This window comes from Chionomys nivalis, chromosome 3 (assembly GCF_950005125.1).
Source record: "Chionomys nivalis chromosome 3, mChiNiv1.1, whole genome shotgun sequence".
NCBI classification, from domain to species: domain Eukaryota; kingdom Metazoa; phylum Chordata; class Mammalia; order Rodentia; family Cricetidae; genus Chionomys; species Chionomys nivalis.
The window spans coordinates 110,286,884-110,301,073 of NC_080088.1; the positions used below are offsets into that span (position 1 = coordinate 110,286,884).

At 45.5% G+C, this 14,190-nt stretch overlaps 1 protein-coding gene across 1 annotated transcript in view; it reads right to left on the bottom strand.

Moving 5' to 3' along the window:
- The window catches only part of Kntc1 (kinetochore associated 1), a 79,536-nt gene that overhangs the window by 139 nt on the left and 65,207 nt on the right, over positions 1 to 14,190 (bottom strand). Inside the window, exons 52-63 of the mRNA XM_057764487.1 lie at positions 13,859 to 13,905; positions 12,599 to 12,677; positions 10,975 to 11,093; positions 10,302 to 10,437; positions 9,732 to 9,827; positions 9,153 to 9,209; positions 6,360 to 6,414; positions 6,111 to 6,174; positions 5,473 to 5,602; positions 4,550 to 4,639; positions 3,591 to 3,736; positions 2,781 to 2,871 (exon numbers count right to left, since the gene is read on the bottom strand). Coding sequence (XP_057620470.1) covers positions 2,781 to 2,871; positions 3,591 to 3,736; positions 4,550 to 4,639; positions 5,473 to 5,602; positions 6,111 to 6,174; positions 6,360 to 6,414; positions 9,153 to 9,209; positions 9,732 to 9,827; positions 10,302 to 10,437; positions 10,975 to 11,093; positions 12,599 to 12,677; positions 13,859 to 13,905 — 1,110 coding nt within the window. The remainder of the gene's footprint in view (positions 1 to 2,780; positions 2,872 to 3,590; positions 3,737 to 4,549; positions 4,640 to 5,472; positions 5,603 to 6,110; positions 6,175 to 6,359; positions 6,415 to 9,152; positions 9,210 to 9,731; positions 9,828 to 10,301; positions 10,438 to 10,974; positions 11,094 to 12,598; positions 12,678 to 13,858; positions 13,906 to 14,190) is intronic.

Here is a 14,190-nt window from a genome sequence, read left to right on the forward strand (position 1 = left end):
AGTATCAGGCCCCCATTACCATTGTTATTACATTTACCATTTTTCTTTTCAAGACACGGTTTTGCTATAGCTTTGGTTCCTGTCCTGGAACTAGCTCTTGCAGATCAGGCTGGCCTCGAACTCACAGAGATCCACCTGCCTCTGCCTCCTGAGTGCTGGGATTAAGGCGTGCACCACCACCACCTGGTTTACATTTACTGTGTGTGTGTGTGTGTGTCAGGACAGCTTTGTGGGTCTTGGGAATTAAGCTCACATAATCAGGCCTGACAGCAGCTGGTCTTCCTTTGCTAAGCCATCTTGTGAGCACTAGCTTTAATTTTAAACAGAAAATTGTTAGGTAAACACAGAACCTGACTCAGCTAGTGTTAATGTGTGCATATAAAAGCACCTTGCATATGAAGATAGGTACGACTAGAACGAAACAAACTTTAAGGATTACAAATATGGTGCAATCAACATTCTCATTTTGTAAGTTAATATTGAGCTGTTACGGTGTCAGTATTGAGTGTCCCTGATCTCCACCTGGTAGCACTGCTGAACAGTACCTATTGGATGTCAGTTTGCTCACTCACTGGAAGGTGGTGGCACCTAGAGATGGGCTGGGTTAGAGGACTCAGCTGAGGGAGGCTGAGGTGTTTCCTGCCCCTGCCACATATTTATTATGTATAGTGTTCTGCCTGCAAGTATGCCTGCAGGCCAGAAGAGGGCACCAGATCTTATTGCAGATGGTTTTGTGAGCCACCACGTGGTTGCTGGGAACTGAAGTCAGGACCTCTGGAAGAGCACATAGTGCTTTTAACCCCTGAGCCATCTCTCCAGGCCTGATTCTTTCTATCTTGATGTCATCCTCTGTCTGGCCAGTGTGAAAATGAGCCATGGCTGTGGACTGCAGTCTTCAGTATTTGTCATGACAGTGTCTGGCCAACAGGGCCCCAGAAGACAATGGCCGACTCGAACCCAGCTAGCTATTTACAGGAGGTAAAATGCAGGTGTGCTGGAGCATGTCAACAGGCCCTGAGGTCTCACTATTTACAGGAGGTAAAATGCAGGTGTGCTGGAGCATGTCAACAGGCCCTGAGGTTTCACTCACTGCTGGGCCATTAGGCATCAAATGACTCAGGCAGGTCACTTGGCCTGTGGGGCTTAGTGATCTCATGGTTGTACAATGCATAGCTCTTGTTCATGGGGATGCTGGCGTCAGCAAACCAAATGGAGCATAATTATGTGCACATAATAGTTGACACTGGAGCTGGCACAGTGCTGCTTGCCTTTCATCACAGTAGTCCAGGCGGCAAGGCAGGAGGATCTGTGAGCTTGAGGTTGGCCTGGTCTACAGAGCAAGTTCCAGGACAGCCGGGCTGCAGAGTGATAATGATCACAATTGATGGTGCTAGGCTGCTCACCACACACACTGTTTAAACAGTCTGTTAGCACAGTCTTCTCAACCTGTGGGTCATGACCCCCTTGGAAAACCTTTTATCTACAAAAATACTTACATTATGATTCATAACAGAAGCAAAGCTATAGTTATGAAGTAGCAACAATAATACTCTTATGGTTGGGGGCCCTCACAACATGAGGAACTGCTGTGCTGTTAAGGGCCAAAGTGCTTAAAGAAGACACTTTATAGCTTAGTAGAGTCTTAGGCCGGGTGGTGGTGGCGCACGCCTTTAATCCCAGTACTCAGGAGACAGGGGCAGGCGGATCTCTGTGAGTTCGAGGTCAGCCTGGTCTACAAACAAGAGCTAGTTCCAGGACTGGCTCCAAAGCAACACAGAGAAACCCTGTCTCGAACCCCCCCCCCAAAAAAAAAAGAGAAGAGTCTGCTGCTGTACTAACAGCAGACTCAGGCTTCCTGGGTCTTCCACCTGCATCAACAGGACATACTGGGACACTGGGTGGCACACTGAGACCATCTAGGTTTGTGTAGATACACTGTGATGTTGGCATAACACCGTGCTCAGAGGGAATCCAGTCATATGATACGTGAATGTACAGGCACATACAAATGTGACTGTTGCTTGAATATACAGAGTCAGTTGCTGTAGTGATATTTTGTGTTTTAACAAATAAAGCTTGCCTGAAGATCAAAGTGCAGAGCTAAGCCACTAGAGGCCAGGCAGTAGTGGCACACACCTTTAATCCCAGGACTCGGGAGGTAGAGGCAGAGAGTTACCCTGGGCTACATGAATTGATCCAGTCTTGAAGAGAAAGAGCTCACACAAAGTGATCCCGGCACTAGGGATTGCACAGCACTAGGGAGGTAGAGACAGGGGTGATATGGGTAGGCGGAGACAGGAGCTCACTGCCGTCTGAACAGCAGCCTGAGTAGTCACAGGGAGTGTAGTCTGAGGGAGCAGTTAAGTCAGAGGATGCAGGCTGAGGACAGGGTCGCCCTTTTGGTCTAAGGATTCGGTAGAGTAAAAGGTCTCTCTAATGGCTGCTGCTCTGCTTCTCTGACCTCTCAGTTTTCGCCCCTAATATCTGATTCAGGTTTTTATTATGAACAACTAGAATTTGTGCTACAAGCTGCAAGACTAGAAATAGAGATAGTAGGGCTGGCAAGGTGCTTAGCACATAAAAGTGCTTGCCATGTAAACTCAACAATCTTAATTTGATCTCCAGAATCCATAGTGGAAGGACTGACCTCTATATGTGTATGCATGTGAACAGGGTGCACACACACACACATGCATACAAGCACACACACGCAAATAATAATTTAATTAAAATCTATAAATGGTCTCATTTGAATTGAAGCAATAATTAGCTGGCTTTACCTTCAGGATTTCACAGGGAGCTGCGTTTGGTGGCACAGGCTTCCCACAGTGCTTTGAATACTCAGTTATCAAAGCTGATGCTTCATCTAAACTGGAACCAGAAAGAACAAGGTAGACGTGAGGAGACCCTTGGGGTGATTCCTGTGGTGATGACTTCAACAATGTATAGATGTCATAACGTATCAAACTGTATTCTTCACATAAAGCTTATTACACAGCCCAGTTTTAACTCAAAAATGAACACTTGTCCATATACGACAATGGAATCATGACTGGATCCTGAGGATAAACAAGCAGCTAGAGTCATGGAATGTGGAGGAGAATGGACACCCCTGAGTGGCCAGCTGGAGGATGGAGCCAAGGCCAAAGCCTCTGACCGCACTTTCCCTTCTAGAGTGTCAGTTGTATTTCCCTTCTTTCTTTCCATACCCAATCCTGGCTCCAGCTCAAGCAGCTCCGTTTCTAAACTCGTGGGTGCAGAAAGCTAACTAACCAAGCTTAGCAAGAACATAAGACCAGCAGCGCACCACACAAGCATTGAGGAAGAAAGTTGTAATTTAGGGTTCAGAGCAGGACTATGAGAAGCCTATTTTGAGGATCCAGATAGCTCCTTTAATTACTGGATGACAGATTCACGTTCCAAGGTTCCAAGACACGGGAAGATGAACTCCTGAGACCGCAGGAGTGCCCAGCTTACGACTGCAGCTTCAGGTTCAACCACACAGCTCGAGAATGACTGCTTTTCTCCAGAATCAAGACACAGTTTAAGGAAATTCTACAGTAAATTGATGTCTCCCCATGTTAACTTACCTCGAATCATTTGCCAAATAGTTTACCAATTCGGTGATATTGTTGGTGTTTATCATATGCCATTTCAACAATTGAAAATATTTTGTCTTTGCCAAAATTCCAAATTCCTTCTTATTTATGACATGATTCAGAATCAGACTTCTAATCTATGGAATGAAAGTTATCATTATATCAAAAATGTGTTTAATCCTAAGTCTTCGCCAATGACGAATTCCCAACAGGGTTGAGATGTCAGTCTTTTGATGTGGGAGTGTCATATATCAATCTGTTGATTTCATTGGTTAAGTAATAAAGAAACTGCTTGGCCTGATAGGTTAGAACATAGGTGGGTGGAGTAAACAGGACAGAATGCTGAGAAGAAGAAGGGAAGTGAGCTCAGATGCGAGGCCGCTGCTCTCTAGGGCAGACGCGAAGAAGCTCGGACCCAGGATGAACGTAGGCTAGAATCTTCCTGGTAAGTGCACCTCGTGGTGCTACACACATTAATAGAAATGGACCAAGCAGTGATTATATGAATACAGTTTGTGTATCGTTATTTTGGGGCATAAGCTAACCAGGCGGCCGGGAGCTGGGTGGCAGGAACGCAGCCCCGCAGCTCCTTCTACAGTCTTTGGCATTAAACCTCCGGGAGGGGCACGTGGCTCAGTGCAGTGTATGAATAGAGAGCTACTGTTGGTACGCACTTGGGTTTTTTTAAAAATGAGGAAGAGGATCTAATTACAAGTATTAAAGGGTACAGTTTCTCCAGGGGCACAGCAGTAAACAAGACAGCCATGGCACATGCTTTTTATCTTTACGTAACAGTGGGGATTGAAGCCAGGCTTCTGAGTATGCTCGTGAGTGCTCTACCACCGAGTCACATTCCCAGCCAGGAACCTGACGAGTGGAGGAACATTATTTTGGAGATAAGAATTACCTTCTATGCTCAGACACAGCAAATGAAACGAAACTGCCCTTACTTGATTTGAAAATCCTGCCAGTTGGCCTGTGTTCATATGTTCTTCTAACTGCTGTAAAATGACCTGAGCATCACACGACTCCAGGAAATTCTAGGGGAAAAAGATAAAGCATAATTAAAAAGGGTTATTATTACTAGTTGCTGTCAAGTCTGGAAGGTTTTAAAAAATTCTTTAGGATTCTTTAGTTTGGTAACTGGGCATGAACCCACTTGGTAGAGTGTCTGCCCCAGACTTAACCTGGGCGAGCAGAGTGGAGCATGCCTGTAGTCATAACACTCAGGTGGAGGAAGACCATCCTTGGCTATGCAGTGAACTGGAGGCCAGTCTGGGACACACGAGACCAGGGGAGAGGAAAGAAGCACAAAACTAGACCAGAGGAAGGAAAGTGACGTTCACTGGAGCTGTGTAACTCTCTTCAGGGTCAATTTTGTACACACTTTTACTTAAACTAAAAGTTCATCTGTTCTATTAAATATTGAAAAAAATGAGCTGGGTGGTGGTGGTGCGCGTCTTTAATCCCAGCACTTGGGAGGCAGAGGCAGGTGGATCTCTGAGTTTGAGGCCAGCCTGGTCTACAGTTCCAGGACAACCATAGAGAAACCCTCTGTTGAAAAAGAAAACAAAACAGTTGAAAAAAATAAGATGCATGTGCCATACCTGGCCGAGGATAGTCTCACTGAGACACTGCTTTTCTTGCTTCACTTTGTGCTGCCAAGAAAATCAGTCTCCCCAGATAACAGAACAATGCCAAAACGCCTTTTAAGATGCCCTGTGGCTGCACGTCAGTCAGTCTTGCTACGATCCATCAGTTGCTTCACCCACACTGAGCATGCATGCTTTATAGGTCTGGTGAATGGAAAGGCACTCTTCCGAGGGACAGGAAGTACGTCCTGGCAACCCGAGAGGAACAACATACAAGATACCTTAATCTGCTGATGTCTTTTCTCAGAGTGGGGCATGAGCATCAGACAAGTCAGTGCAAAAGCAGGAAGCTCTAACTGGACATACTGCTTGGCGACTCCCATCATGTCCAGGTCATCCGAAACTGGGCATCTTCGAGAAGAGGCAGTAATTAGTGACTTGACAGATTACTAGACCACATTAGCCTTTCTCTTTCTGCTGAGCTTCCCGTTCACCGTCCATTACTTTAAATGCCTAAGTGCTGCTACACTGTACATTTTTACTCGTTAGGAATGAGCTTTTGAGAGCAATCCTAGAGGCAGGAGGATCAGGCCAGCCTGGTCTACAGAGCGAGTTCCAGGATAGCCAGGTCTACATAGAGAAACCCTGTCTGGGGTGGTGGTGGGACAACAAAAACAAGCAAAATTCTTAGACGCCCTGGATCCATGTGCCAACACTTCAGAACTGAGCAAGAAAAGGCACTGTAAACCTGCAGCACTAATCTCAGAGTGCTGCGACCATCAGCTTTGGAGAAAACTTTTCAGCACATGTGGAAAGCAGGCAGTGCACGCCTTTAATCCCCCTGTGGTCAAGATGTTGACTGGAAAGGAACATCAAGGCAACAAGTCTAACTTTCATGAGAGAACACGCATCTACTTACTCTAGGATGGCGATGAGACTCTCATAGCAATCTGATAACTGACTGGGTCTCAAAGGACAGGAGGCTGAAGAAGAAAGGGTAATAAACACACAGTCACTCAAACTTCAATGCCACAGTCAGCCAGGCATGGTGAGGAAGGCTGAGGTAGCAATGCTGTTTAAAGCTAGCCTGGGCTATAGTGCAAAGCCCTGTCTTACCACAAAACAACCCCAAAATGCTACTGTGGGTGTTGAGAGGTCAGAAGCTTACCTGAGAGCAGAGGGATCTGGATCACACGCTGCCAGGCCTTGCTGAAGTAGGGGACCTGTGGAAATATGGGCACTGAGGAATTCATGCCCGGAACACTAGAAACTTGGTTTCATAGTCACCGAATGGCTGGATCAAAGCTTCTATCATGCATGCTAAGACTAAAACCATATGCTCATATTGAGCGTCCCTATCATGATTCCTACATGATACTGTATGACAATTACTTATATAGTGTTATGTGTTATAAGTGATGTAGAAATGACTTAAAATATACACTGGTAAGACGGCTCACTGGATAAAGGTGACTCGAGTTTGATCTTGGGACCCATATGGTAGAAGGTGAGAACTGACTGCCACTCACAAACACGCAAACCCACAAACATGCATCCACCCAAAATAACTAAGTAAAATGTAATAAAAATAAAAAGGTAAATTTATAGAAGGAAGTGAATATGTTACATGCAAATAGTATGCTTTTTCATATATGGGATTCAGCCAAAGATGATGGAATCTGCAGGGTGGTGCTGTCCTAGAACTAACCCTCAGAGAGTAAGGGCCTACTATATTTGCATATGTTTGGCAGTAAAAGAAACGAAGAATGGAAAAATGCTACAATGTAAAGTTTAGCTATAGGAGAGAAGCCAGACATGGAGGGTCGCATAATGATGTAAAATGTCTAAAACAAATAAATCCATACAAAGATTAGGAGTCCCGAGGGGTTAGAAGAAGGGAAGGATGGCTATCTGATATGGGGCTCTTTTTTTTCTTTTTTTGGGCAGTTACTAAGGACTGAACCTAGGGCCTCATGCATGCTTCCCTGAGCTACAGTCCCAGCTCTGAGATTTCTTTTTGAAGTGAGGCAAACATTTTAGTATTAGCTCAAAGTGGTGGTCAGCCTCCGAATGACACACTTTTGAAAAGGGGGATTCTCCCTTCATAAACAAAGATAGATCTATCTACAATCTTGAGACTGAACAATCTCCCGATCCTCCTGTGACATGGAAACAGCACCTTAAGGGCTTAGAGTCGCGGCTGCTCATGCAGAGAACACACGTCCATTTTCCAGCAGCCATGTCAGGTGGCTCACAGCTGCCTTTCCTCCAACCCCCTTCTCTGACCTCCTCCAGCACTTCACTCATGTGCACACAGAGATAATTAAAGAAAAATAGCACTTTAAAACATGACGGCATTTATGTGTGTGCACACATACACGCGTGCGCACACACACACACACCCACCAGTATATTTGTCTGTTTGTTTGGTTTTGGTTTTTCGAGACAGGGTTTCTCTGTAGTTTTTGTGTCTGTCCTGGAACTAGCTCTTGTAGACCAAACTGGCCTGGCTCTGCCTTCTGAGTGCTGGGATTAAAGGCGTGTGCCACCACCGCCCGGCCACCAGTATATTTGTGTAACAGGAAAGTACCTCTAAAAGGATTAGTAAAGGGGAATATTATTGTTTTTGAGACAGGGTTTCTCTGTGGAGCCTTGGCCATCCTGGAACTCGCTTTGTAGACTAGGCTGTCCTGAACTCAAAGATATCTGCTTGTCTCTGCCTCCTGAGTGCTGGGATTAAAGGCGTGCATCACTACACCTGGCAAAGGAGAATTTTAATGTTTTACTTAGTATATTTTCACAATTCTAATAAAATAAGAATAAATTGCCTTATTTTTTTTTTAAAAAGATTTATTAATTATATATATAGAGGGCACCAGATCTTACTACAGATGGCTGTGAGCCACCATGTGGTTGCTGGGAATTGAACTCAGGGCCTCTAGAAGAATAGCCAGTGCTCTTAACCTCTGAGCCATCTCTCCAGCCCCAAATTGCCCTATTTTTAAAACCTTTAAAAAGTGTTACTTATTGTGAGCACGTGATGCAGCAGGCGAGGACAACCGTGGGCGTTGTTTCTCTCACCCCACCACGTGGGGCCCAGGATTTGAACTCAAGCTGTCAGGCCAGATGGTAAGTGCCTCTACCACTGAGCCGTCTCTCCAGCCCCTAAATGATCTTTTTTTTCCCTTAATTTATTTTTATTTTATGTGCATTGGTATTTTGCCTGCATGTAAGTCTGTGTGAGGGTTTCAGATCTTAGAATTACAGACAGTTGTGAGCTGCCAGGTGGGTTCTGGGAACCGAACCTGGGTCCTCTGGAAGAGCAGTCAGTGCTCTTCACCACTGAGCCATCTCTCCAGCCCCTAAATGATCTACTTCTGTACAATGATTCTGTAGGTGCACAACTCATGAGATTGAAAAAGAATGGGTGAAGCCTCCAACTTTAAAGATCTGTAGGAGCCGGGTGGTGGTGGCGCACGCCTTTAATCCCAGCACTCGGGAGGCAGAGGCAGGCGGATCTCTGTGAGTTCGAGACCAGCCTGGTCTACAGAGCTAGTTCCAGGACAGGCTCCAAAACCACAGAGAAACCCTGTCTCGAAAAACCAAAAATAAATAAATAAATAAATAAATAAATAAATAAATAAATAATAAAGATCTGTAGGTTTATGAGAGGGTGTTCCAGTGTGGACTGAGATAAGCACTCTGTGATCCGAGGTCTCTGAGAGGGTGTTCCAGTGGATATAAAATAACGGCTCTATGACAAATGCTGGAGCAGAACCAAATGGCTCACGAAGCCTGGGACTCAGAAGGCGAGACGGCAGTGGAGGATGCTGGGACGCCATCCTATGTTTATCTGCTCTGTTCTTTACTACGAAGCTGATGGCTCAGCACAAGGTGCCCAGAAACTATGGAGCACAGAGATTAAACTCAATGAAATGTACCTTAAAGGAAAAGCACACACCTGCCATAATGAATGGACGCTAGAAATGGAGGATAAAACTTTTCTTAGGTAAGGGATCTGTAAAAGAGAAGAAAATTTAAAAATTTTAAGATTACCAAAATGCTAAATTTCAACACCTCAACACAAAATATTAGACATTAAAAAAAAAAATTGAGATAGGGCTTCACTCTACAGCCCAGCTGGCCTTCAATTCCTGGGCAACCACAACAGTGCTGGGACTGCAGTGTACCAGCACATCTGGCAACTGTGCACATTTCCCCCCCTTTTCTTTCTGAGACAGGGTCTCATGTAGCACAGGATGGTTCAAACCATGGCCCCACACCTCTGACTCCCGCGCCTTCCTGCCTAAGCGCTGGGTTTCTTGCAACACTGCTATGGAGCCCACGCTTTCGCACTGCTTGCGAAGCAGTCCCAAGGAGCATTCTCAACACCCCAAGGCCATTTTGAGCTTACCTTTCTCTACCAGTCGTTGAGTCTGGCAGGCTCAAGAGCAAAGGCTTGCAGTATACATCAATACCCGGTGCTGATTCAACACGTGTGGGGGATGCTGTGCTTCATGAAGCCCCGAATCTTACTTACCATGTTGAAGCCGAGAAGCTTCTGCAAGAGTCCGTTCCAAAGTTGCAGGTCATAGATTTTGTATTCTAAACAAAGCTCTGCCACCAATCGTACTGCCTAAAAGCCAAAACACCACAAGAAAACAACAAAATTACACTGCTTTAAGATACCGGTAATGGAAGAGTATTAAAACACATGGGCATACCCCACAAATGTCTAATGCCTAATCAGCAAGGGACTCCATTTCCTTCCCTTTCCTGCTTCTAACCAAGAACAGCTGGCCCCATTCCTGTCCCAGTTCCAGCTGCAACAGTAAGGCGACTTGGCGGGAAAGAATGGCAGCCCTCCTACAGGGCGGGCCTTGGAAGGAAGTACAAGTGCTCTTTCTTGCTTACAGGGTAACTAGCTCATGTACTCTAAGGGTGGAAAGGGCCTTCCAAATTGCCTTATCGTTCCAAACTGCAGGCTGCAAATGCAGGCAAGGTCTAGGGCATTAGACCCCTGGGGGCAAAGGTAGGTGACTGAGCGACTCGCACTGCATAGTTAAGGAAAGGAGTGCCATGCCTGGACATGCGTGGTGATTCTACGTACCATAGGTTCGTGGCTGTGGTTCTTCCACAAGCCCTTAATCATTCCTTCTTTGGGACTGTTGCAAAATAGTTCGTATGTGATGGGAATATTCAATGTCTCAAATGATGCCAGGAAAGTTATACATTTCAGATAGGATCTAGAAAACAGATGTTTCTAAGTATCATTCTTATGGTTCACATTTATATCTAAAACCAAAGCTACCACAGGGCCACAGGAGGCAATCTTGTTCATTTAGGCTTCCAGATATCTTCACAGGGTATAGATAGAAATCATTTGAACAAGAGAACATCTAGTCTCTGGAGAAACGATGAAGACAAGAAGTTCTCATACGCCTGTTTCCCCTTTGCCAAAATATCAGGAATCAAGGTAATGGGATTGCATTTATAGAGCAACTAGGAAGCAGCCATTCCTTCAATCAAGGCTCAGAAGCTATCGGTCAGATATAAATAGAAAAAAATAAAATTTGTTTGCTTCTTTCTTTCTTCCTTTCTTTTGTTTTCCAAGACAAAATTTCTCTATATTAGAGTCCTGGTTGTCCTGGATCTTGCTCTATAGACCCAGCTGGCCTTGAACTCACAGAGATCCACCTGTCTCTGCCTCCTAGCACTGGGATTAAAGGTGTGCACCACCACCTGGCTGCTTCTTTCTACTATAATAAATGAGTTCTACTTACTTCATTTCTTCAATGGGCTTTTTGAAGAGAGATTCTATCATTTCCTTGTCAGCCAAATAGAGGAGACACTGAAGAGCCCGTGTCTTGTGGGCAAAGGTTAACTGGCGCATACCCAGTGTCTGTAAAACCAAGAGGTTTGGGGAGTCAAGCTGTAATCTGCAGCCAAGGTCAGGCAAAAGACTTCAACTTAGGTAATGAAAACATCCCTTCCCTTGGTTAGTTTTCCACTTTTCTTTTCTTTTTGGTTTTTTGAGACAAGGTTTCTCTGTAGCTTTGGTGCCTGTCCTGGAACTAGCTGTTGTAGATCAGGCCGACCTCGAACTCACAGAGATTCGCCTGCCTCTGCCTCCCGAGTGCTGGGACTAAAGGCGTGCGCCACCGCCCGGCATAGTTTTTCACTTTTCTTGAACTCAATTATCTCTGCTCTTAACTGGTGCAGAGAATAGAGTAGCTCAACGTGACCCCTGGAGAGAACTCCTGAGACTCTTTCAGGAGGCAAAGGTCCAAAATATTAAGAGGGTTCTTTGTTCTTTGCTTTTTACAAATTGCTGATATTTGTACTGCTGGTACTAATGAAGTAGTGGCTATGACTGCAGGCCGATCAAGGCTGTGACCCCCAGCTGCTTGGAGCCACTGCCAGCACTGGAAGCCAAAGAGGACTTCCCTTGAAATGATTTTCTGTTATTTTGTTTATTTATTTGTTTTTGTATTAAGAAACAGAATTTCTCTGTGTAACCATAGCTGTCCTGGAACTAGCTCTGCAGACCAGGCTGACCTCGAACTCTGAGATCTGCCCCTGCCTCCTGAGTGTTGGGATTAAAGGTGTGTACCACCACCACCCAGCTCTTGATGAAGCAATAACAATTTTCTTAATTCCTCAACTCTTATATGTATCATGTCGATGAATTCCCCTCTGAATACACGTTAACACATTTAAGGATGATGCATTCATTAGTAGTATTCTCGGCAAAGCAGACAGTTCATCTACAGACAGTGCGTCAAGGAGAGCAGCTCCCTGTGGAGCCTCAGCTAACTGGCTAATGGACACCAGCTGCACTTAAAGAATGACCAAAGGACAGACTCTTGCAAGAACTGCCATGAGCTGACATCCAGCACCTCAGATTTTCCTCCTGTCCCATGTGCCCCGTGGTTCCTCACCCCTCCTCTCTCTGCTCTAGCTGCCTCACAGAAGGAGCCCATACTTGCTATTTCAGCACTAAGGAGACTGTGTCCCCTTCAGGGAGACTGAAATTTAGCACAGGGAAAGGCTAGTGGGTGACCAGAGTCTGAGCAGGTCATACGGGACATGGAGACAAGTTTGTACAGTCCCCTGGAATCAGGAATGCTGACTGATCAGGGAAATAGTAACCATGAACAACAGAAAAAAAGTGCAGCTTGAGACTACCAACAGGTGCATCATGGCCCGCAGAGCAGACACTGCACCCATGGCACTAAGTGGAGTGTGATGTGTGCACTGATCCCTGCTCATCAAATGACACAGCCTGATAAGTATGTAGGGAGCACTATCTGGATTGTGTTTATGAAACCGAGTGTGAAAAAACACACAGGGAGAAAATGCCAAGCTAAGATGTGCACGTGTTCTGATTAAGTTTCTAGAGCTTACACTTGTAGCTGAGGTGGCAAATACAAACAGCATTCTTGAACTATAATCAATCGGACGAGACTGGAGGAGATAGACGACTCTGGAGAAGAAAGAAAGACATTTATAAACTTCGAGGTAGACTGCCAACACAACAGAGCTTCTGCACAGTAAATGGCAACATCCCAGACATCAGACAGGGCACGGGCCAATGCCAGTTTTGTTTACTTCCAAAGGTGCTTCAACTTTTTTATTTTAAATTGTTGTTTATTTATTTTGTGTGTGTGAGTGCTTTCCCTGCATGTGTGTCTGTGCACCATGTGTGTGTGCCTGGTGCCTGCAGAGGCCGGAATAGAGCATCAGATCCCCTGGCATTGGAGTTATAGACATTTGTGAGCTGTCATGTGGGTGCTGGGAAGAAACCCAGGTCCACTAGGAGAGAAAGCAGTGGCTCTTAATCAATGAGTCATGTCCCCAGTATGGATGTTTGGCTCTTTCTTGATAGCCTTCACAGCTGCAAGGATAATGTAGGGAACAAACGCTGGCTTGAAAGAACTCTGATGAGTTCTCTGTAACATACATAGCCAGTCAGCCTTCCAGTGTTATTGATCAAGAACTACAGCTCGTGGCACAGGGAGTGTCACGCAGGAAACTCTTCTCTAGTGCAGGAGGACCTCATAAGTGATACAAGAACTCTAGCACAGGCTGGAGGCCACTCCTAGGAAGGGTCAGAGGGATTAGACAGGCTGGAGGAGAGGGGGCTCTCAGGGGAAAAGACAGAAGCTTTGGTCTTGCAGGTGAGCTCTAGAGATTCCTTCTAGTACTGTTAGAATTGCTACTAGGGCTTTCCATATAACTGCTTCTTTAGACAGGCCAGAGGCTGCATCTGAGTTGGACAAAGGTACACCTACCCTTAAAAGACTAAGCAAACGCCGGGCGCACCAAGCTGTCCTCAAACTCACAGAGATCCGCCTGCCTCTGCCTCCTGAGTGCTGGGGTTAAAGGCGTGCGCCACCACCGCCTAGCTAGTGGCTAGCTAGGCGGTGTTTGGAATAATCTCTGCTGAAGTCCTTGAACATTCACAGAGGGTTCAAATCCTCAATCTTGGCTACTGACTCCCTCCCCAGCCCGTGGAGACTTTGTCATAGCAATGAATGATTCTTCTCTGAGACTCCGACACAAGTTACACGAAGAAGTCTTTCCAAATCTAACTTGTAAATCTCTTTTCCTAATAAGATCCCTACTGGGAGTCAAGGAATAGGCCACAGTGGAAGGAAAGCATACCTGTGCAGTGCTTCATCCTCTTCCAGGCCAAAGAACTCTGATGCTTTCTTTGAAAACAGAGAATAGAAGTTAAAGGCTGCAGGTTGTAGATACACAAACTTCATCTTAGCACAATATAGCTATCAGAATCCCACAAATGTTAGAGCCAATTATACTATTTCTAAAAAAAAAAAATCAGCATGATGTGCCGCGTACTGCTGTAAAGAACCCATCGCCTCTCCAGCGTGACTAAAGTGCACAGCCTACGTTAGAGCATTCTCCAGCATTAGCCCACGCTCTCCAGACTGTTAACGCCATCACAGCGAAACATGTCAAAACTCATCAACAGTGGC